Source organism: Podarcis melisellensis (assembly GCF_964234715.1).
Source record: "Podarcis melisellensis genome assembly, chromosome: 3".
NCBI classification, from domain to species: Eukaryota; Metazoa; Chordata; class Lepidosauria; order Squamata; family Lacertidae; genus Podarcis; species Podarcis melisellensis.
The window spans coordinates 36005087-36027659 of NC_138530.1; the positions used below are offsets into that span (position 1 = coordinate 36005087).

At 43.5% G+C, this 22573-nt stretch overlaps 1 protein-coding gene across 7 annotated transcripts in view; it reads right to left on the minus strand.

Moving 5' to 3' along the window:
- Positions 1-6364: 6364 nt before the first annotated feature.
- The window catches only part of DAAM2 (dishevelled associated activator of morphogenesis 2), a 219026-nt gene continuing 202817 nt past the window's right edge, over positions 6365-22573 (minus strand). For all 7 annotated transcript variants that reach the window (XM_081903777.1, XM_081903778.1, XM_081903772.1 and 4 more), the window contains 3 exons: positions 20202-20333; positions 10584-10754; positions 6365-7506 (listed from right to left, as the gene is read on the minus strand). In XM_081903777.1, coding sequence (XP_081759903.1) covers positions 7288-7506; positions 10584-10754; positions 20202-20333 — 522 coding nt within the window. In that variant the 3' untranslated portion in view covers positions 6365-7287. The remainder of the gene's footprint in view (positions 7507-10583; positions 10755-20201; positions 20334-22573) is intronic.

A 22573-nucleotide genomic window follows, 5' to 3' on the forward strand; every position in this document is an offset into this window, starting at 1 on the left:
TATCAATCTGTGATTCAGACACTATTATTTTTAGATAATCTCTCCTCCTGGGGTTCTAACAGGGCTGGAATGAATGTTCACCATATGTATGTTTCGTCTGCCTTTTCTCCCATGAGAAAACCCTGGCCCATTTCACTTTTACACTATGAAGCTTGTTTGATTGCCTCCCTTCCCTTTGCACAATTTGGATCTAGGTGTTTCTGGTTTGGGATAAAACCTAGACAGCTCAAATGGTTTCTGTGCCAGAATCAATTCCCCAGCTTCTCCTGCTATACTCCCATTCCTTTTCTCTTGCGGGATGGGGGGAGATTAATGGAGAACAGATAGGAGTTGGCAGCATCCACACCCAGAAAGAAGCTTGTTTATGAATGAGATTAAGATTGCCGGTTTGGAGTTTCTCCTTTTCACCCCATAGCAATGCTGGGACGTGCTTTGTCTGACTCCCACTACCCAGACTTGGCAGTTGGCAATAAATGATTGGACTTGCCAAGGGGAATGCAGTCAGCTGTGGTTGAAACCCCAGACTGCTCCATTTGGAGAGCAGTACTTGTGGTGAGCTGGTGCTTATTGAGAAGTTTCATTTTTGTTTCTGCTGAAGGGCAGGAACGAGACCAGGATATGTTGCTCCAGACTCATGATATGATTGTTAAGGAGCTGGAAAATCCATAAGGAATTAGATGCTGTTCCAGCTTGCTAGGGACATTCTTTGAGTAGCCATTTTGTGAACTTTCTGAGTGGTTTCCAGAGCCAGTTATGGTATTGTAGAACATGGCAATAGTGAAGAGAGCAGAATGGGTGAGGGCAGTGAGAAATGGTCGGATGTTCATAGGTTGTCTGAAAGAACCTGAGACCTAAGGCTCCTCCCTCAACTGTCATCAAGCAGCAGCCAGCCATTGCATTTTGAACAAATACCTACCTACATCCTTTTTTTACCATCAAGAAAACTCTTTTCTACATTGGCAGCTGTTGGCTATGCCCAGCAGCTTGTTGGTTGGGAAGTGCTTTAGAATAAAGATGTTCTACTTGCCCGTGGACATGGTCATTAACTGCAGTGGTCTTACTTGCTTTGTGTATAAATGTGGCTGTACAAGACATATGAAGCACAGGAGGCAGGAGGAGAAACTCTTCAATCTATGGAAAACAGAGCAAGCCTTTTATGATTAGTTGTGATGTAGTTGTGTTGACTCTGGTCCATGGGGTCACGAAGAGTCGGACATGACTAAACAACAAAGTTGTGTTGACATGATTTTCCAGGTGGATTTGTGGTGGGGCTGGTTTGTGTGGTGCTTTGAATTCATTTGGTTTTTATAGCTTTTGGGTGAAATCAGTAATAAATCAGCAAGATTTGCTGATTTATTACTGATCTAACAACATAATGGACACCATGGGCCTCTGATTTTCCCCTCATTCCTTACGTCCTTCACATGCCCCCAGAATCTGCTCTGCAAGATTGGGAATTCCTCAGAGCAAGTTGGAGAACTTAAAGGAGGAAAGCAAGGGGGTGTTCCACTCTGTGAGTCGAAATCAACAGGCATGGCATTCAGTTTTGTAAGCTGTATTGTAAAATGTGAAATAGAAATTAATGATGATGGTGATGATACAATTAGTGTTGAAGTTGCGAAACAGCATTCTTCGATGGTTAGTGTCATAGTTTTTCATATGTAATTCTTTTGGTGTGAGGTGTTTAATATTTTATTATGTTTTTACACAAGCCGCCCAGCCAGATGAGATGTGTACAATTATTATTATTATTATTATTATTATTATTATTATTATTATTATTATTATTATAGCACTATCCTACTTGCTGCATTGATGATGTAGACTTTAGCACAGGTAGAGACTGAATCAATCCAACCTTAAGGTGTTGCTGTGAAATGAAGAATAAAATAATGCTTGTTTTAGTGAACATTAATAGAGTTTATTGCTTAAATTTGTTTGGCTCACCGAACAAAATAACTCAGTGGAATAAAATAGGGGCAATATATCTTTAATTTTTTTTTAGTATGACATTATATTCTTATAAAAAGGTGCAGATAAAAAGGATGCTACAGGTTTTGTACATTTAATTTCATTTATAATCTTAAATTGACCAACAAATGAGGAGACACCAAAGCATTAGAGGAGCAAGATGAAAACATGCAAGCACACGCACACGCACAGGTTTTCTTAGCAGTTCTTGGGCAGGGACACTTGCCAGGTTCATATACAAGATGGTGTAAGGCAGATTAGTTACCTCTTAAAATGGTAGAATTCCTCCCTTTATAAATGAAAATTCTGAGCTAGAATAGTGGTGGCAACCTAACCTATATTACTGGTTTTGATTAGTCAAGCCGGAATAACATATTTCAGTAGTGGGGAACATGTAGCCCTCCAGATGATGTTGGACTTCCATAAGCCCTAGCCAGCATGGCCCAGGGGTCAAGGATAATGGTAATTGTAGTCTAACAACATCTGGATGGTCACAGCTCCCTTGCCCTTGATGTAGCTGGCTGTGTTCATGGAACTAGCCCTTGAGCCAGTGACACTGTTGCATAGAAGATAAGGAAAACAGAAGGTGCACATCTTCATTCTACTGGGGAGGGGGGACCAGATGCAAAGACTTTGCAGATATACCTGGAGGCACCTGCTTCTCTTGTTTAACACTGCTGCCCATTCTACAGCTCAGCTTTGTGATGAAAAAACACACAAGGGCACTGAGAAACTGTCTGTGTGTGCTGGGCCAGCAATGGCATATATTTTGGACTTGATTTGTGTTATGGTTGCCCAAAAAGGTTGTTTGTTGTTGGGATGGGGAACCTGTGGCCCTCCAGCTGTTATTGGACCACAAGTCCCTTTGTCCCTGACCACTGGCCATGCTGGCTAAGGCTGGAAGGTCACATGTTCCTCATCCTTCTGCAAGACATTAATGTGTGTGTGTGGTGTGTGGTGCAGGGAGGGCTTCCTGAGCATTAAATATTTCCTTCAATGGAAGCCCGGGCCACTCATCTATCCTGCCTGAGTAGTGCCAACTATGGAACTCTGCTTGCTCCGAATATACTGGTGCAGTCTCAATAGTCATGGCTGCAATGCGGTGTATACACAAAAATAGCAAACTAAAGGCGAAATAAATAGAGGTGTGGCATTTACAGGGTTCCCCTAAAAACATTCCTAAAATTGTATTTTTTTTAATTATTAGAACATTAAAAAAACAGAACTGCATACATCATGTACATAACAGAACTGTACAACTGATCTCCTTTCTCTTCATGGAAACCTATAAGATATAAACCTATTGGCTATTGGGCTATAACTTGGGTGGGGGGTGGCAGAAAGAAAAAGGTCTGCCCAACGAAGTTGTGGTGGGCATGGAGAAGCACAGCTCTTCTGTAAGATAAGTGCTTTGCTCTCCTTTACTTCATTAAACATAAACATAATACTTCTAAAAGACCTGCAAACATTATCTTCCAAATGAGAAATATCTCATTAAGCCCTTGCCATTTCCCCCCACCCAGATTCTGGGATGAGCAGACTCAAACTTTGGTTTTTATTACCCCTTGCAAAACTTGGAATGCTTTTCCCTGGGAAATGCTCCATTGGCTGGAAGGAGATGAACCATTTGGATCTAACCAACAGAGGAGACTTCTAAACCTGAACTGTTACTGTATTTCCATCGCTGTTAACTGGCAGTGCATTTGGATTAGCACGCCCACCTGGGTTAGGAACACATAGCCCAGTCCTAACATCATTGACACACTTTGCAACCAAAGTCCACAGAAGAAGGTATGTTGTTGTAGATTTTCTATTTGTTGTCAACCACAAACAATAGTGATGATGCATAAGTATTAGGAAAAGTTGAAGAGCTAGATTTGAGAAGATACAAAGTCCAGCTGCAGTCATTAAAGCACTCCAGGATTTTGTGTTTTCAAACATTCTCTTGATCAGACTTTCCCAAACTGGTGCCTCCCCATTGTTTTATATTACAACGCGCAGGAGACCCAGCCAGCACTGGCTGTAGCTGTTGGGAAATATAGTCTAAAGGGAGTTATAGTCTCCAGGTGCTGTTGGACTACAACTCCCATCATCCCTTAGCACTGATCCTGCAGCCCGACTAAAGAACTTGCAACTTATTTTTCAGAGGGAAAAATGCTTTGGATTTAAGCTGATTCAGGTCTAATGCATTTGCTTTTATTTTATTCATTTTTAAGTGATTGCTGCATGCCACCTGCTGCTGCTTGTCACCAAGTAAGCTTCCTTGCCACCCAAAATGGAGGGGGTGCCCCTCTGAAATGGGACACTGACAGAGAGAGCCACCTGCAGGCTCCAGCCTGGCCCTCCTCCGATTCATAACCAGAAAGAATGGGGGTTATGGTAATGGCATCAGCATAAGACTAAACCACATTAACAGAAACATAGATCAGATTATTCTCTTTTTTCACATTCAGGAAGAGGGTCACAGATGAATCTAAGCTGGTGAATTGGGATCTATCCTTTCTAATTAATCTCTCTGCAGGCCTTAAGTTTTTAGAAACTAAGCAAGAGGGGAAAGACTGTGCTGAAAGAAAACAAATGTTTATATTCTGGAGGGGAAATGTTATCTCGGGCTTTTCTGCATACTAAACTCATTTGTCTCCCCCTATGGCACATAAACGGCATTTCTGTCTGCGGGTAAATGGCGGCTCCCTCGGCCTATAGAGTGAGATGAGCGCACAACCCCAGAGTCGTCCGTGACTGGACCTAACGGTCAGGGGTAGCTTTACCTTTATGGCACATATTGCTTCAGTCTCACCTTATGTCCACAATACATATTATCACAGTACTACATCTCCACTACAGAGCTCAGCAAGAAGATTGAGATAGCAATTACATTTTTTTTTTAAAAGTGTCTAGTTCATCATCTTTGGAGGTGGGGAGAATAACCCCCCCCCCAAAAAAAGTATGAGTTTGTAAAATTCCCCCACCCCACAAGAAAAGTTTTTAGAAAGAACTTTTTTTAAAAAAAGTGCTTGGGTCTATATGCAGTGGGTTTCGTTTCAAAAAAAGAGGCCCTTCAAAACAGGGAAGAGGAGTAAAGGAGAGAGCACATTGCAGCCAGCCCTTGTAACCGGCCCTTCACTGTCTGTGTCAAAGCAGAAGTGCTGGATTCTGGAATGTCATGAACAGAGAAATTCAGAAATGGGAGGCTCAGACTCCACTACATTAAAATAAGGCAGCTTCTGTCTTCTCTCTCGCTCTCTTTTCTGCATGTTCCTAGATACCTGATTTAGTGTTCCTGATGTTCTGACCAACAACCTCCCTCTACAATTTTCTAACGTGGTTTGCATAGAATACTGATCAGGCAGTGCTCAAGATGCAGACGCTGTCTGCTCTACAAACTCAAGGTTAAGCTTGAAATTAAATAACACTTTGATACAAACAAAAAGCAGATGATAAGGGGGGGGCGGCAATCCTATGCTGCTTGGGAGGGTGGCTGAGGCCCACGGGTTGGCAGAGACAGAGGTCTACTGTGTGGCCACAGAAATTGCATAATGGCTCCCCACTGGTAGTGGCGACAAGAGCAGGGCATTATGGGAGAGGTTGCAGTTTGGAATTGGGGAAGGTCAAAAGGCAGGGAGAAAAGCTGCCCCACACTTTCTACCCTGGCTGCAGTGAGCCTGCAGAGTGCCAGATGTGGCGGTTCTGCCACAGCTTCTCCCACTCACAAAGAGGTCATAGGATTGCTCTGTAAAGTGACAATTTGAGCCTCTTTGGGATTCCTCAGAGTCCCAAGGACTTCTCACTCACAGATGACACGTTCATTTCCAGAAATGGGCATGACCATCTGTCGCTATGCTTAGCACCCAGATCTTTCTCGCCTCTTTTTCCTATGCTCACTTGAAGGAAGGCGACAGTCTGTTCACCGCTTTATGATAAATAAGGACTCTAACACTATATGCTTCTATTGCCATATAGCCATATAGGTACAATGAAACAGGAAGATATTGGTATGCTCCCTCTCGCTGTTCCGGCTGTGTGTTAGATAGTTTCCACTGTGGAACAACTAATTATTTTTGGATTAATTACATGTGCTCTCTGGAGCTCTTATCAAAGTCCACTGGGGTAAGCCACCTTTGAGTCTACCATCACTCCCTTCCAGATGGAAAAGTCCTTGAACACCCCAGCTATCTTAGCAATGCAGCGTGTTATTATTATTACTACTACTATTAAAATCGTGCAGCCCTTTCCGGGAGACCTGGGGCTTCCAAGAAGGCCAGCCTGTTAAAGTGTAAGCTCCAGTTCATCCCAGTAGAGTTATGGCTGCCGACACAAAAAAGGATTCCCATTTCCAACCGCCAGACAAACTCCATTTGTCTGGGTTTAAAAAAGAAAAAAAATATCCTACCTCTGCCAGTCCCAATAACCATTTTTATTGTGCTAACAAAATGATGTAGATTTACACCTGTGAACATTCTTATTTGCCACCCTTTCCCTACCACATTGCTCAGCAATGACAACTGAACTGGCTCGAAACCCATTGCGGTCGCTCTTCCGAGTGTGGTTCATCCTTCCCTCATTCTTTCTCATGGATGGGCACATCCCTGAAGACTCAATATCCATGATTCCTGGGAAAAAACCAAGGAGTGTCGCAAACAGTCTGTCTGTCTTCTTCGGCTGAGCGGTCCCATCTACTTCCGCTGACGAAGCATCACTTGCTTTGCTTTATATGATATAGGCCACTAAGTAACATTTCTCCAGATCGAAAAACATCATTCAGGCTTCGACCAATGGCCTTTTGTAAATCCAGGGGAAGAGCGGAGCTGCAGCGCTGTAGAACCACTCCACAACAGATGCGTGAAGGATGGGGCAGGAGGGTTCAGCAAACCAAACTGAAAATGTCTTGTTAATTTTCTCAGATAGATGGAGAACTTCTTCTTTTTTAAGTGTACACTTTGGCACAGAGTAAACCATAGTCTCTCCCCACATAACTAATCGGCACAGAAGGCCCAATGGTTTGTGTTCCGCCACTGGGACCAGGCTGAACTTGTGAGGGGAAATGTCAAGAAGCAAACTCGTCTACCAAACAGCAACGTTTTGGTGACAAATCCCTTGGGCTGTAGAGAGGCACTTTTATAACCATTCCAGATTATATGGCTATGGAAGAGAGCAAGATGGGAAGGCCCGTACATCCTGGAAACAGTAAACAAAGCCACCAGATAGACAAGTCTCCCGGGGAAGAATATTGGCCAGCCTCCGCCATCTTGTTTGACTCTTTGTTGCGGCAATAAGTCTTTGTTTTGTCCTTTCCTTTCCTTTGTGCTTCCTCCTCCTCTAATAATTGAGCTTTGTCACTGCCCGTTCCCGGCTCGTCTCCAAGCTTTGGTTCCCTGAACGCTTGCGGTTGCGCTTGAGCTTTGATAAGTCCTTGTCAAAGACCTCGCCGGACCTCAAAGCAGACACGAGATCATCAAACTCTCCCCCTCCCTCCTCAGAGATGCTGCCAGCCTTGGCTTTCTTCTGCCGCCGCTCCTTCTCTCTCTGTTCCTTTAGCTGTTGAGGGAGAAACAGACATGGATTTAAACTTGGCAGGGGATGTATAAAAAAAAATGTACTGCCGAAGTCACTAAAGAGATATTTACACCTTGTATAAAAGATCTATAGACTTAGTTGTTTCTTGAACCACAAACTTGAACCCCAAACTACACACACACACACACACACACACACACACACACACACACGGCTAGGCATTGCCATTAACCTGGACTCTTTCATTCTTGCTTTTAATGATACTGTTTTAGTTAGGAAACCTATATGCTGCCCCTTATCAAATCAGAAGGTGGTTTATAACATAACAAGCAACATAATGTACATGCAAATGTAATATAATAGCCATTACAGATTTTATGGGCATCCTACTGGTTTTTATTTTGTATCTGTTTTTCATGTTCTTATGCTGCAGTTTTCTATATCAATTTAGGAGATTTTAGGATATTAAGTGGTTTATAAATGCTGTTAAATTGAAAAAAACAAACTTCAAAAGTCTGTGGCTTTTTTGTGGCGGGAGGTGGGTAAGGAAGCACATCATAGAGGGGTATATCATTATTTATGCTAGTAAGAGAAACTGGAGATGGAGAGGTTCTCCTCCCACTCTCTCACAACCCTAGAAACCACGCTCATCCAAAAGCTGGACGTGGGAAGGTGAAGGACAGACAAGAGGAAGTACTTCTTCACACAGAAGCACAGTTAGACAATAGCACTCACTCCTACTAGACGTACTAATAGACATCAACTTAGCTTTAAAGGGGGGATAGCTGTAGAGGAATTCTGGGAAGATAAAGGTATCAGTGCCTACTAGTAACGAAGACTATATATTGGTTTAGGGATTCTACTGCCATGAACCATGTTTACGATTTTGCGTAACTGATTTTTAAAACGTAATCTCTACTATTTTGCTTGATTGGTCACTCTGGCAGCTTTTACAAAACTGAAGGTGCAGAAATTCTTCAGTAAATATATTTTTTTTAAAAAAAATGAAGTGGCAGCCCAGGATATCTTCCCCATGAGTTCAGAAAGCAAGGGGGCATTCCTTTAAGGCCAAATCTAAAATGAAAGTGAGCATGGAACCCCTTTGAAAGAGAATGTTCTGGCTGGAAGCCCCAATCCACTTATGAGTCAGTTTTATAAAAGCCAGTGTGACAACTCGTGAATAAAGGAGCAGTGATTGTGAAAGTCGCTTTGGGGGGTCATGTGACTCTGGCTGATGAAAACATAAACAGTGAAGCAGGACCTTTTGCCTCAAATGCAGGCCGTCCCTGTGTGCTTAAATGTTTGGGAGGAAGAGACAGAGAGAAATGCATTCCTCCTCCCACCCACACAGGAAGTGGGTGTCAAAATGTGACCCTGACTATACTTGAACTCAGTAGATAACACCCCACTGATTTCACTGGAGTCAGGAATATATCCCAAGTTGTGACCCAGAAACCCCAGGGCTTCTTTTTTCCCTGGCCACACACAGTCCTTCTGTCCCCCCCCCCCGTTCCCCTCCTAAATTCCAGTACAGAGGACCTGCCAGTGCCTCTCATTCCTGAAAACCAGGGGTCTGCCCTCTCCTCCCATTCCAGTTGTGTGTTGGACAGTCTGCCTTTCAACACTTCTAAAACTGTTCCTTATTGTTGTTTCACACTTATGGGCTCATGACATTTTAAACCACGCACAGCTGCATACTAATTCACTGGGAAAGAGTTTCTTCAAAATAGACCTACATCCCCACATCACCCCACAGCTCATTTTAAGCTGGAGAAAACAAGGGTGTTTTCACAGGGGACTCGGAAAAGCAGTCCTCATTCTTAGCAAGGCTGGAGTGACCATCACTGCTAGGGTTAAAGTGCTGGCAACACGAAACAAGGCAGAAGAATGCTGAGGAACTGTTCTCAGGCTTGGGAAAGCCGTAAGGTTAGGAGAGGGAGGTCAGTTCACATGAACCCCCGGGGATCCAAACATTAGCGCTCTAGAGGCAGAATCAGCAAAGGGAATGAATTGGTGCATTACACAGCTGAAGGAATCGGCTCTACAAAAACCAAAAGGCAGCTTGCAATAGCTCTTGGAAGACAGCAAGTAAGAAATCAATTGCATGACAGGTGTCTTCTTGCATAAGGTAACAGACAACAGTCTGCCCCAGCTGTATGCATGGAGATACGGATGTATTTAGACTTCCCATATTTTTACATTTTGTCCAGCAGAAATGGGAGGGAGTGGTTGAGAGCTAGAACCACAGGGCTGGTGTTGTGCCAGATTCTATTTCTGGTGTCAAGGGCTGAAGCACTGGACTCAGGAAAGGTCAAAGGGGATGTCATGCCATTAAATGCAAATAATGGAATGTAGTACCTTTCATCATCTATAATCATAATAATAATAATTTTGTTATTAATCTATTATTAAAATCTAATTCAATGGAAATCATGAATTGTTCTGTTTGCACTCTCCATGCTTCCTATGGCAAACAGTGGAACCTTCCCTTGGTACTTATCTCTATTTCTCACTGGAAACAGCCAATACAGTGGTACGTTTAGTTACGAACTTAATTCGTTCCAGAGGTCCGTTCTTAACCTGAAACTGTTCTTAACTAGAGGCATGCTTTCGCTAATGGGGCCTCTTGCTGCTGCAGCACCGCCAGCACACGATTTCTGTTCTCATCCTGGGGCAAAGTTCTCAACTCAAGGTAACTCCAGGTTAGCAGAGTTTGTAACCTGAAGCATTTGTAACCTGAGGCGTTTGTAACTCAAGGTACCACTGTATTTTCATTCTTGTCTGTATGGCACAGTGTGCATTGTCTCTTATTAGCATGTAGACATTGTGGTACTGAAAGGTGGGCGAGAGGGACAGATTCTTACCACACAGAGCATGTGGGACAAGGAAGGTTTGTGGCAAAGAGCGTGAATGAGAGGCCAACAGGCAGGCAGGGTATGAGCTCAGATGGGTCAATGGTGCAGGACAGCTGGCCGCCCTGTGTGTGGGAGTGCAGAGAGGGAAGACATGTCCCTCAGCACACGCTGTCCTTAGACTTCCCAAGATGCTTCCCAGAAGAAAGCTCTCTTTTTGCTCCAACACACGCGAGTCCTCCTCACCATGGCTTCCATGCGTGCCCTCCGCTCCTCCTCCTCTTTCTTCTTCCTCATATTCTCCAGATCTTGTTTGGCTTCTGTGAAGGACTGCAGGAAGGTGTCAAAGATGCCAAAAAACTCATCTGGCTGCATCCTACCCTCATGCTCTCCAAAGTGCTTCAGCGCCTTGGCGTACTGTCAGGGAAAGGGAGAAAGATTAACAAAAAACAAAAAACCACAAACAGACACACTGCAATTAGAACGGGAAAGAAAAGGCACAAGTGTGTTATGAAGTGAAATTAGTTTTTTGCCCTTTTTATTGCTAGTGAAAATTCCCATCTATGCCCAGCAGACCAAGGGATAGGGTTGGTCATTTTAATGGTCCCTTTGCTTCACCAGTGTGGAGAGCCGGGCTAGCAAAGTCTAGGGCAGGTCACACAGTAAGCATGAAGCAGCTAAGGCTTCAGCTCTCCTTCATCATGAGGCCATCTTGAGACACAATAAAGTGGCTGCCGGCATTTGCCAGGCACCATGCTTCATTGCTTATTTGGTGTAATGAGTGAGCGAGCCAGAACTGGTGGCAACATTTCTCCTAGAACAAGCAAACGGGTGCCAGAAGGAGTTTGGCATAAGCTTTGACTTGAATGTAAGAATTTGATACTGAGGCTGTCAGTTGTGAGGCTTGAGCAATGGTTTGTGCGCACTCTCTCTCACACACACACACACACACACACACACTCATACGACGACAACAAAGCAGGTCAGGTACGTCAACACCTTAGGTATAAATTCAACTCTGAACCCCAGTGCAGAAATGCTGGTGGCGACGGTGACAAGAGTTAAACAGCACCCAGGTTCTGCCCAACTTCTTTCCTTCCTGATTATCTGCAAAGCCAGAATTAAGAGGCTCTCACAGGAACAACACAGCATTTTGATACAGAGATTTTGTTGGGCAATTACTTTAAGATACCTCACACCTAATATTAAAGGTTGTTTCCTAGGAGAAATGAAACAGTGGCTAGACCATGTGGTTGATGAGTGGGGGAGAGAGGGTAGTAAATAAGAATGGGCAGCATGGAGACATTACTCTCATTCTTTTATAAGGCGAATGCAGACACTAAAAGAAGCATTTGGTAGCTGCCAACTGATAATGGCATCTGTCACAAGGCAGCCATGATTTAGATTTGTTGAAATCACAGCAACCACTGAATTTTTTCTCACCAGTCCTTCCCCCCTACATTTGTTTTTGTTTTTGTTAGGTCTGCTAAATATTCCATTTTTTAATGCACTCCATGGACCCTGCCATTCTGGTTCTCCTCCACACCCCCATGGATATGGACATCATGAGATACACAATAGTTTTGTCCTCACAGCAGCTGAAGAAATGAGCAAGCTTATTCATGACACATGACTTTCACCACCTCAATAAGCCTCTCTGTTGGACACAAAATGTACAACCTCCCTTTCCAGTGCATCCTCCTGACAACAGGCCCTTAACCCTGCAACCCTGTGTGCATTACAAACTTAGCTTGCTTGTCTACTCCCCAGCTTGCCACAGTTTCTTTCCAGAAACTGCCTGACTTACAAGAAATGACACAATAATCTCATCTGAGATCACAAATAGTGATCTCCCTGGAGTGTCAAAACCTGCGGGACAGCCTCTCCTGGTATGTCCCACAGAGGAACTTACGGTCTTCAAATAAAAACATCTTGAAGGTCCCAGGCTACAGAGAGGTTAGGCTGGCCTCAACTAGAGCCAGGGCTTTTTCGGCTGCGGCTCCAACCTGGTGGAACGCTCTGTCACAAGAGACAAGGGCCCTGCAGGACTTGACATCTTTCCGCAGGGCGTGCAAGACAGAGCTGTTCCACCAGGCCTTTGGTCAGGGCGCAGCCTGACTCCCTCCTTTGGCAATCTTTACAAAACTTTAGTTTATGGTTGCCATCAATTTTGATTTTAATTAATTTTTATAATGTTTTTATAATGTTGCACTGTTTTAGTGTTGTTAGCCGCCCTGAGCCTGGCTTCGGCTGGGGAGGGCGGGATATAAATAATATTTATTATTATTATTATTATTTACCACTGCAGACAGCTTTGCTTAGTTTCTTGTATCCTGTCAATCACTCATCCCCAAAACACTGACATTATGCTGCAGTGCTACTGAAGCTGGAACAATGCCTGTGGGCTTATGCTTCCTTTTATATAAGGGAGCAATGCAGAGTTTCATATGGCAGAAGCCATGGTCAAGGATAACACGGGGCATTTCTCTTCCGTGAGATGCCATCAAGACTGGGCATGATTGTTTCTGCAAATGGTTAAATGCTCAAAATGCAAAAGGGAACACAGCAAGGCACTCTCTGTGTACCCTGAGAAGAACTGTTTGCCACTCAGCTCCCTTTCCATCTCGAAACTGGCTGCGCCATTATTTTTGAAAGCAAATAAACCCAAACTCTGAACTTGCTTGCTTTCATCTTCCCTCCACAGATCCTTCTTCTATTAGGCCAAACTAGATATGGTGACAAATGCAAGGCTGTCATTCAGAAGAACAGCTGTATACTTGCCTTCCCCTACCCTACCAATATGCGGGTGGTGCTGTGGGTTAAACCACAGAGCCTAGGACTTGCCGATCAGAAGGTGGGCGGTTTGAATCCCCGTGACGGGGTGAGCTCCCGTTGCTCGGTCCCTGCTCCTGCCAACCTAGCAGTTCAAAGTACAAGTAGATAAATAGGTACCGCTCCAGCCGGAAGGTAAACGGCATTTCTGTGCGCTGCTCTGGTTCGCCAGAAGCGGCTTGGTCATGCTGGCCACATGACCCCAAAGTTATACACCGGCTTCCTCGGCCAATAAAGCGAGATGAGCACCGCAACACCTTTACCTTTACTCTACCAATATCTGAGCCATTTCAATATGTTAGGGGATGTTTATCCTCCCCTTTTAGGTACAGTGGTACCTCGGGTTAAGTACTTAATTCATTCTGGAGGTCTGTTCTTAACCTGAAACTGTTCTTAACTTGAAGCACCACTTTAACTAATGGGGCCTCCTGCCGCCGCCGCTGCGCCGCTGGAGCACGATTTCTGTTCTCATCCTGAAGCAAAGTTCTTAACCCGAGGTAATATTTCTGGGTTAGCGGAGTCTGTAACCTGAAGCGTATGTAACCTGAAGCGTATGTAACCCGAGGTACCACTGTACTGACTCCCATATTTAGTTTCATTTGCTAAATTTATTTGCTAAATTTATAAATAACAACCAAACTATCTGCCACCCAGTGTAGATGTTCTGACTGACCAACAACTTTGTGTGTTCAAGCGCCTCTCTGCTAGGGGCACATTCTTCTCCTTGCGAGCAGACTGCAGTCTGTTTCACAGCCAGATCGCTGGTCTACAGCACCATTCTGAGACTACGGCTTTCATTGCTCAGTCTTGTTCTGCTTTCCTGCACACGTCAGTCAATTCTATTAATATATCTTTCACTAATGCCTATAAGATTTTAAGTGACAGGCTAAAAATAGACTACTTTACCCATACTGAATGGCTAAAGTAGGTTGAGGAAAGGTATTTGGTGGTTAGGATTTCTAATATTTTCTTAGGGAAGCCTGAGGTTCGTGACTATTATAAATCTGGCCATTCAAACATCATTTAATGAAACCTCAACCTAGGCACCATTTACTTCCACAGTAACTTGCATATTCAGCAGTTTGATTTTGGGAAGGGGACTAAGAAATGAGTGGTTGCTCTAGATAACACAGAAATTAGACCTGGACATCTTAAAAGCATTTTGAAATTTGACCTGTGTCTGACTCTAAGGCTGTACAGTATAGGCAACCCTGGTTGATAAAGACTTACTGGTTTGTATTGGTACTGCCTTGGCTCAGAAAACCTGCTGAATTCTGGTCCCCCTTCCTTGTTCATTGGATCCTGTTGATCCCAGCTGCCTGTGAAATGCTTCCCAGACGTGTTTCAACACTTGGCAACAAATGCTCTCTGTACTCATGGCTTTTTGTCCCTATCCTGTAAATGCTCCTTGCTGATACTATGCATACCCACCTGCCCAGTTCCTTGACTCCAGAACCCACCATGAATCAGGAGAAAGCCTGATTCTGCCATTACACCCTCAGTCTATGAGCACAGAAACATGGAACTGCTTTTTTGCTTTGTAATACACAAAGTAAATGTAGTTCGGTTGTTGCTTCCTGTTTATGGTGCGCCAGGAAAGCAGTAGCTCCCAACACCCACTGGAGAGAGACAGAGGGAGATAATCAGATAATGATGGGGGAATCACATTATCTGCATTCCTCTTCAGTTGGAAGAGGGGACCAGGGGTCCTTCACCTGCAGGTTGGGGGAAGATCATTGGGAACAAGGATGAGGCAGTGCATTTCTACATCATAATGGGTGAGATGTTGTGCTCCTTCCCATTCAGATCTCTGTGCTCATTAACCTAGATCCATATACAGAAAGGTGTTTAATCCCAATGACTGTCACTGTTCTTCGGCTTAATGGCCAAAGCTTTTAAAGCAAGACCCATTTCAGTTTTGATAAAAATCACATTCATGAGTGTTTTCTTGCTAAAAGGAACAGTATCGTGGAATTTCTGAGTCTTCTGGCCTCCGTACTGGCCAGTTGCAAGAAGTTTCCATGGTGGAGGCAGCACTCCTGATTCAACAAACACAGAGAGACCATTGAGAATGGAGCAATTTCAGGTCCTGGGAAGCACATCTGGGTAAATACACACACACACACACATATAATTTTTATTTTTATTTTAAAAGCAGGGGGTGGGGAAAGAAAGAAAGAAAGTAAAGTGAGCATGAGAAATAGCTCCAGTTTTGTTAAGGACAGAATATTCCCTTCCTGGCTCCAAAGGCAGCTCAGGGCTTGATGAGGAGTGAAAGCTGTGAGCTCCTCCAGTAGAAGCTGAAAAGGAACTTGGTTCAAGAATAGTAGCTGCGCACATGATTGTACGGAGTGACAGATTGATGGGGCATGTTATAGCAATTAGAATTAAGCATCTCTCGTTGAGAACATTATGTTGGCAAATGTGCATGCAACCACTTCCAGACATGATTGGCTTTGCTGTGGGGAGACACTTCAATTAGCTTAGCAGAACCAGGAACCTGATTCTCCTTCCCCAGTATGATTAAATCTGGTTTGGGATGAAAATAAACCCTGGATTCTTAATCCTTGGAACACCAGAAACAAATTGCACCAAGTGATGGAAAGGATACATGACTGGAAGATACTGACATAGCTAATACAAATAGATGGAAAGCTCTCATTTGCTGAGCTGGATTAAGCATTATGCAGGGTAACCTGCAGCTCAGGTTCTCGGGCATTGTAAAGCACATGCCACGGGGCGTGATATGGGCATTCCCCACTGTGTTGAGGGACTATTGTTTTGCAGGATCTGTTTTTCTTCACTAGGCTATGTTATGATTCTCCAAAGCTCACAACTCAGAGGTAGTCTTTGGAAGTCATGCTACGCATTATACTGCATAACTACTTAGTTTATTTTAATTGGTTTAATTACTGGTGCACACATGGGATTTGTGCATTTCCTACTGCAAACATAGCACGCAGTAAGGAAAGTCTTACTTCTCCTCTCCCAGCTCCGATCTAAGCAGAAATCACCAATACAGTGGTACCTCACAAGACGAATGCCTCGCAAGACGAAAGGGTTTTTCATTTTTTGAGTTGCTTCGCAAGACGATTTTCCCTATGGGCTTGCTTCGCAAGATGAAAACATCTTGCGAGTTTGCTTCCTTTTTCTTAAAGCCGTTAATACCCAGGGAATCCGTGCTCCGCAAGACGAAAGAATCGCAATACGAAACAACTCGCAGAACGAATTAATTTCGTCTTGCGAGGAGGCACCACTGTACAGACTTTCCCCCTTGTTCTCCTAGACTTGGCCCTTGAAATATGACCTAACTTTGCTCTTTGGCCCTCCCTGTGAATACGCCACAAGCCGGTGATACTGGTGTTCCTAGAAACAGGACACCTAAAGCCCAAAGCTGGATGGTTTCTGTTCTGATTGGGGCTAGGGAAAGAAAGAGGTAATCCTCCCCTCACTATGCCCCACATTTAACATTATTCATTATTTAAATTTGCATGCCAGCCTTCATCTGTAGATCTCAGGGCAGTCCACAGCAGCAGCAGCAACAACAAAAACAAAATCCTCAAAATTCCTCACATGTCACAGAAATTAAGGACATTCTACTGATGTAAAAATAGAATGCCCCTAGTTTCTGAAGACTGGAGGAGGGTATATTATTATGGTAGGAAAGGCACCCCCATATACCTGTGTTCCTGTAATAGAATTAATAAAAACAAAAGAAATGTCTACACACTATGAGAGAAGCACAAACCGTAGTCTGGCCCTTTCTCACAAGAAGAAGAAGAAGGAGATGGAGATGGAGAAGGAGGAGGAGGAGGAGGTGCTGTTAGAATCTCAGTAGGTTGGTAAGTTTAAAAGCAGAGAAGTAAAAAAAGGAAAAAATACTTCCCTGGGTGGCAATCAATGCTAATTACAGTCCTGTTATCTGCAGAGCTCCGAAGCCTGCTTGTTAAGCCGTCGCCATCTTGGAACCTTCCCCACATTAATTCACAACAACAACAACAACAACAGCAGCAGCAGCAGCAGCAGCAGCAGCAGCAGCAGCTGTGTCCTCAAGTATGGAAAAGTATTAAATGGCAGGACCCTATCAGGCATGAGGAGCCGAACATCCACACTGTACCAATGAAGATTTCAGCTGTGATTAAAAGAGAGTCTGTTTTACCAATGATGTGCTAGGAAGAGAAAGGCCTTAGGCCACGGGTTGACCCCAAGGCTCTTAGAATCCGAACATACAAACACAGAAAGCTGTGATATACCAAGTCAAACAATTAGTCTGTCTAGCTCAGTACTGTCTACACTGGCAGTGGCTCTCAATGGTTTCTGGCAGCAGTCTCTCTCTGTCCTGCCTGGAGATGCCAGGAATTGAACCTGAGTTCTTCTACATGCAAAACATCCACCACTGAATTTCTGCCCTGGCTAAGGAGATTTCTGTATGAGGGATAAGATGCGCTTTCCCTCGTAAGTAACCCTAGAAACTGAGCTCGGTTAACATCCCCACTTAACACCAGGCCTTTTCAAGGAAATGTAAATTTTGGCTAACTTTCCTTCATTCTTCCCTTTTGCTTGCTCATTATATATTTTATTCCCTCAGGCCACTGGATCCAGACAGAAATAGAAGCAAGAAAACAACCCAGGAACAAAGGTCCTGTTAATGAAGAGAAACCAAACAAAAAGTGAAGGGTCTGGGAAGCAAAGTGCTATATGCGAACAGTATCCAAACCAATCCTATATTAACCTGGGGCTCAAAGACAGACAGCTGACAGCTTGAAATAACAGGCTTGTTGTTTTAAGATAAAGGACATTAATTTTGAGGAAAGCCAGATAAAACACTCTGTGTATTTCATTTTTATAACATTTCCATTTCCCATTTTTTAAAATTAAAACCTCCCCCCTTTTGCATTTGTTTTTTACGCTGCAAGGCAACTCATCTTAGCCATGAAAAACAGACACACTCATAGAGGAGAGAGACAGTTATAACTTTAAAAGGTCAGAGCTGGGCTGTGGCACATTTTGAAACAACATAACGTAGAGAGTGAGGCCCTGTCATGTGTCATGATACAAGATAGCAGGGCTGGATTAAACAGCTGGCTAAACACGCTGCACTTGGAAGGTCAAGCTGGGGCCCAGGCAGCAGCGCCATTACCTGAGAGCACCACTGGGTGGCGCTGCCCTGCAGATCAGAACAGCTTGACTTTCCCCTCATGGCAGAATCTGTCAATTTCAGTCTCTTTCTCTCTCTCTGTTTCTCATTTTTTCAGTCTTAAATTTCCTTCTCCACATTTCTGCATCAGTTTGTGATTTTAAGTCTTCATGAAAATCCAACATTTTAATGCACTTTTTTTGCAAGCAATTTCCCCTAATATGTGTATTTTTGCATGTTATTTTCACTAAGATTTTTATGCATACTTTGCCTAAACATATCCATTTTGGTACACATTACTTGGCTGGCTAACTCCGCCACAAAATTTGGAGCAGTTTGAATTTCAAAAGATAACTGCTGTTTGGTCCACATATTGTTTCAGGAAGTTCACGTCTGGTAAATTCACATTACAATGTGAACTGAACCGAATCCTGCCCTCCCCATCTCTACAATGGCACTAGCAGCCATGGATGAGAGCACAAGGCTAAAGGGCTCATATAAAGCATCTGGGTTAGAGCAGGGATGAGCAGAAGGTAGCCTGGGATCTGCTGGTGGGTCTCTGGGTGATCTGAAGTAGATCAGCTCAGTTGTTTAAGAAAGGCAACAACAAAACGACCCCCCTCAGGAGGGGGCTTTTGTATGGAAGAAGTGTGTAAGCTCAATGCATATCTGTTATTTAAAACAAACTCCTGGGCTCAGAATTCTTTTATTTTTTTGCACCAAACTCCAGTAGGTAGATATCAGGGTTCTAGTACAAAACACAGTCGGTCCTACAAGGATGAGTTAGAGAACAGTGGCTCCCCAAAATATGAATTCCTACATGATGTAGCCTATGAAAGAAGGGGCATTTCACATGCTGCAGAGACAATAACTGCCCAAAGCATCCAGGGGTGTGATGTGATCAACTTAAAATAGAAAGCGCCAACTTCAGCTGTAATGTGAAGTGGCTGAAAATCAGGAAACCTCGCCACTCAGGCAAGGTTCCACCACAACACCAAAAGGGCCTGTGTTTTCTCAAGCTCCTTACATAAAAGAGAGAAAAATGGGCCAAGGTGTAACAGACTTACTTGGTGCTATTAGCTGCCTTTATCACACTAGCAAAGCAGGACACGTTTGCCATTGTTACACCTTGTTTACATTGTGACTTGTTCTCCTTTAAACATTCTTGTGCCTTTATAACGTTTTCTTATGTTTCTTCCCCACCCTAGATACTGAAGGCTTAGTGCCAACTTCTAGTCAGGAGCAAATAAATTGAAGGTCTACTCTCCTGCTGCTTTACAATTTGCCTCTTGGGACACGCTGTACATGCTTTTCTCTGAACACAAATGTTATCAGGTGGAAAAAGAAGTGTCTGTTTTGCTCCAGGTGATACGTTGGGGAGCTAATACAAGCCCCAGTTTCCAATATATGCACCCTTGCTAGCTATCACAGTTTTAGTTCTTCAGTGCTTTCCTGTCTTTCCAGAAGTAACCTATGAATGGTACATTTGGGTCTACTGAACTCATCTTGGCAAAGAGGGTCACTGCTAGATATTTGGAAGGGACCTTAGTTCTGGAGATGAAAAAATAGTCTATCCAATTGTAACTGGAGGATGTATTTAGATTTGGAAGTTGCAGGTAAGTTGCATTATGACAGCATTTCTGTTTAATAACCTTTGTCTAATCAAACGTGCCTTTCAAACAATAATTACAGACCTTTATTAAAGAGCCACCCATTGTCCCATGGAAAAGAAGCAGCCTTCATTTCTGCAGACAAGGTTCCTTTCTCAATGAAGAACAGATATATGTGCTCTGTGCAACAGCCCATTAAAAATGAAAACAAAGTTACATGCCTCGTATGTGTTTTGGGTTGGAGGAACGTATCAAAGAACAAACATTTTAAAAGCATTTTCCTACCTTATCCTTTGCATCGTTCAGAAGGTCTTCCAGCTCTGAGAAGCTAAAACTGGCTACAGTGATAAAGTCGCCCATGACAGGGACAAATCTATCGCCAGCTTCCCGCATACGTCTCTTCTGGTAGTCCAGCTCCTAAGAAAAGAGGGAGATCAGAGCAACTGACTGGTGAAATTATTAAAACCGGTGCAGCCAAACTGCTAAGACCAAGCAACCATGTGTCTGCTGGGCAGCTTTGGAAGCAGCAAGGCTTGAGACATACAAAACAAGGCACTTCTAAAACATTCCTGGTGGCAGAGCACATAGCAATTCAAATCAAATTTCTACCATTCCTATGTTCACAGGCTGAGACCCTGTGGTGGCTTACCTGTCCTCCTGGCTCTGGACCTTAATCTTCAGGAATTGTTTATTTTCTTTTGTTTTTGAAATAAAGTTTCTAGTCTCTTTATTTACAGAGATATACAGGCAAACATGCAAGAAATATTATGCCCGTGTGCTCAGCACCTAGCATATTCAGGGTCCATTAGGGTTGTGGGTGTCAGCCCTGTGTTGGGCAAAATTTTCCTGCACTACAGGCAGTTGTATTAGATGATTCTCGTGGTCCCTTCCAACTCTGTGATTCATTGCCATAGGAGAGTCTGGGAAGGCCTGGCTGTCTCATAGCTGTTCCCTGATTGTGTGTGCGCGCTCCCATAATCCCTAGCCATTGGCCATAATGCCTGGGGCTGATGGGAGTTGGAGTCCAACAACAACTGGAGGGTGCCATCTTGGCTACCAGTGGTACACAGTGAAATCAGAGTGGTGATGATGAAAGGGGGGGGGCAAGAAATGGAAGGCCTGGGAATAGACTGAAACAAAGAGGAACATAAAGTAGACAGGAAACAAAAACACTGCAGACAAAGTAAAGCTTAACATAAGACAATATGAGACAGCATAAATTTAACCATTATCAAGGAAAAGATCCTTTTCCCTTCCATTAAACAAGATCTTTTTTAAAACAGCAACCACAACAGCACATTCCTGAATCACTTGGCAAGAGCTAAGGGTAACACACACAGGGTATTTCCCAGAACATCAAAACAACGAAGGACATTCAGAGTCTAAAGTACCCAACTTTCACTTTTATTTCACATTGCAACAAAAGTGAAAGACCCTACACCAATGTGACTTGGAAGACATGTTTCTTTCTTAACAAGCTTGTCAGTGCTTTGAATGACCTCAGGAGGTCAGTCAAGGACAGTATCAAGTGCTCCTTACTCTTCCTTTCAAAGCAACTCCATTCACCACAAGGCTTGATAATGGGCACGGCATAAGCTCTAACCTCTGGGTGTTCTGTTGCCGTTGTGCAACCATTATAGCACGCTGGATTTCCTCCAAACCAAATGAAACTAATCGTTAATCAGATAGTGGTTTATCTTCCACTTTCTTTTTCTTCTTTTTTTGAGATTGCAGTTCTGAGCATGTGCAGTTTGGTGCTGCCTTGAACTTCCATATTCAGGTTATCTGCCAAATGGACTTATTTGCCTGGAACAGCAGCGAGCGCCTTGAGAACTGGATCTCACAACTGAGCGAGCACAGACTGACTTTTGAACACCTTAAGCTGCTTGAGATTGTGAAACAGGGTGACCTGGGCTGAAACACCTTTTCGTCATGCAGCTCAATGGCAAGCCTTGGGCCCATCAACACACTCTTAGTCTAATCGGCCTCGCAAGGTTGTTGTGAAGATAAGAGGATCAAAGAGAAGTTTCTTAGATTCCCATTAGGACAACTGCATACTTAAATACACAAGTTGTGATAAAATACATGTTCAAGGATGTATTTTAACATGTATTCAAATTGTCATATTTTTTTTAAAAAAATAAATAAATCACAAAATTAATACAGAAATGGAATGGAATGGGTGTATGAGTTAACATCTGCAAAACTGACTAGGGCCAGAAATGACGTGATCTGCCCATCCCTAGAGGATGGAGAGAGGTAACCTCCATTTATGTCACCTTCAGTTCCTTGGAATCTGGTGGGATGCAGAAGGAAGAAACGAAAGACAACTATACATGCAAATATTATGGGGTTGTTCACATTTAGAGCTGGGAGCCCTGAAAACCTTTAATTGTGCTTTGTCAGGGTTAGCTAGCTACCCATGCAACCCTCTCTCTTTCTCCAGTCTCTTCCTATCAGCATTTAGACTGCAAGATCCTCAGGGAAGGGAATCTTTTCCTTCTGTAAGAAAGATGCTGGCTACAATAATGGCTTACTAATACCGCCAGTTTTATCTTGTGCTGGGATTGTTTGGGGCATTAGATATTCTCTTTAAGATGGAACAGGGTTTGGTGTTGTTGTTGTGTGTGTGTGTGTGTGTTTTGGGGGGGAGACTC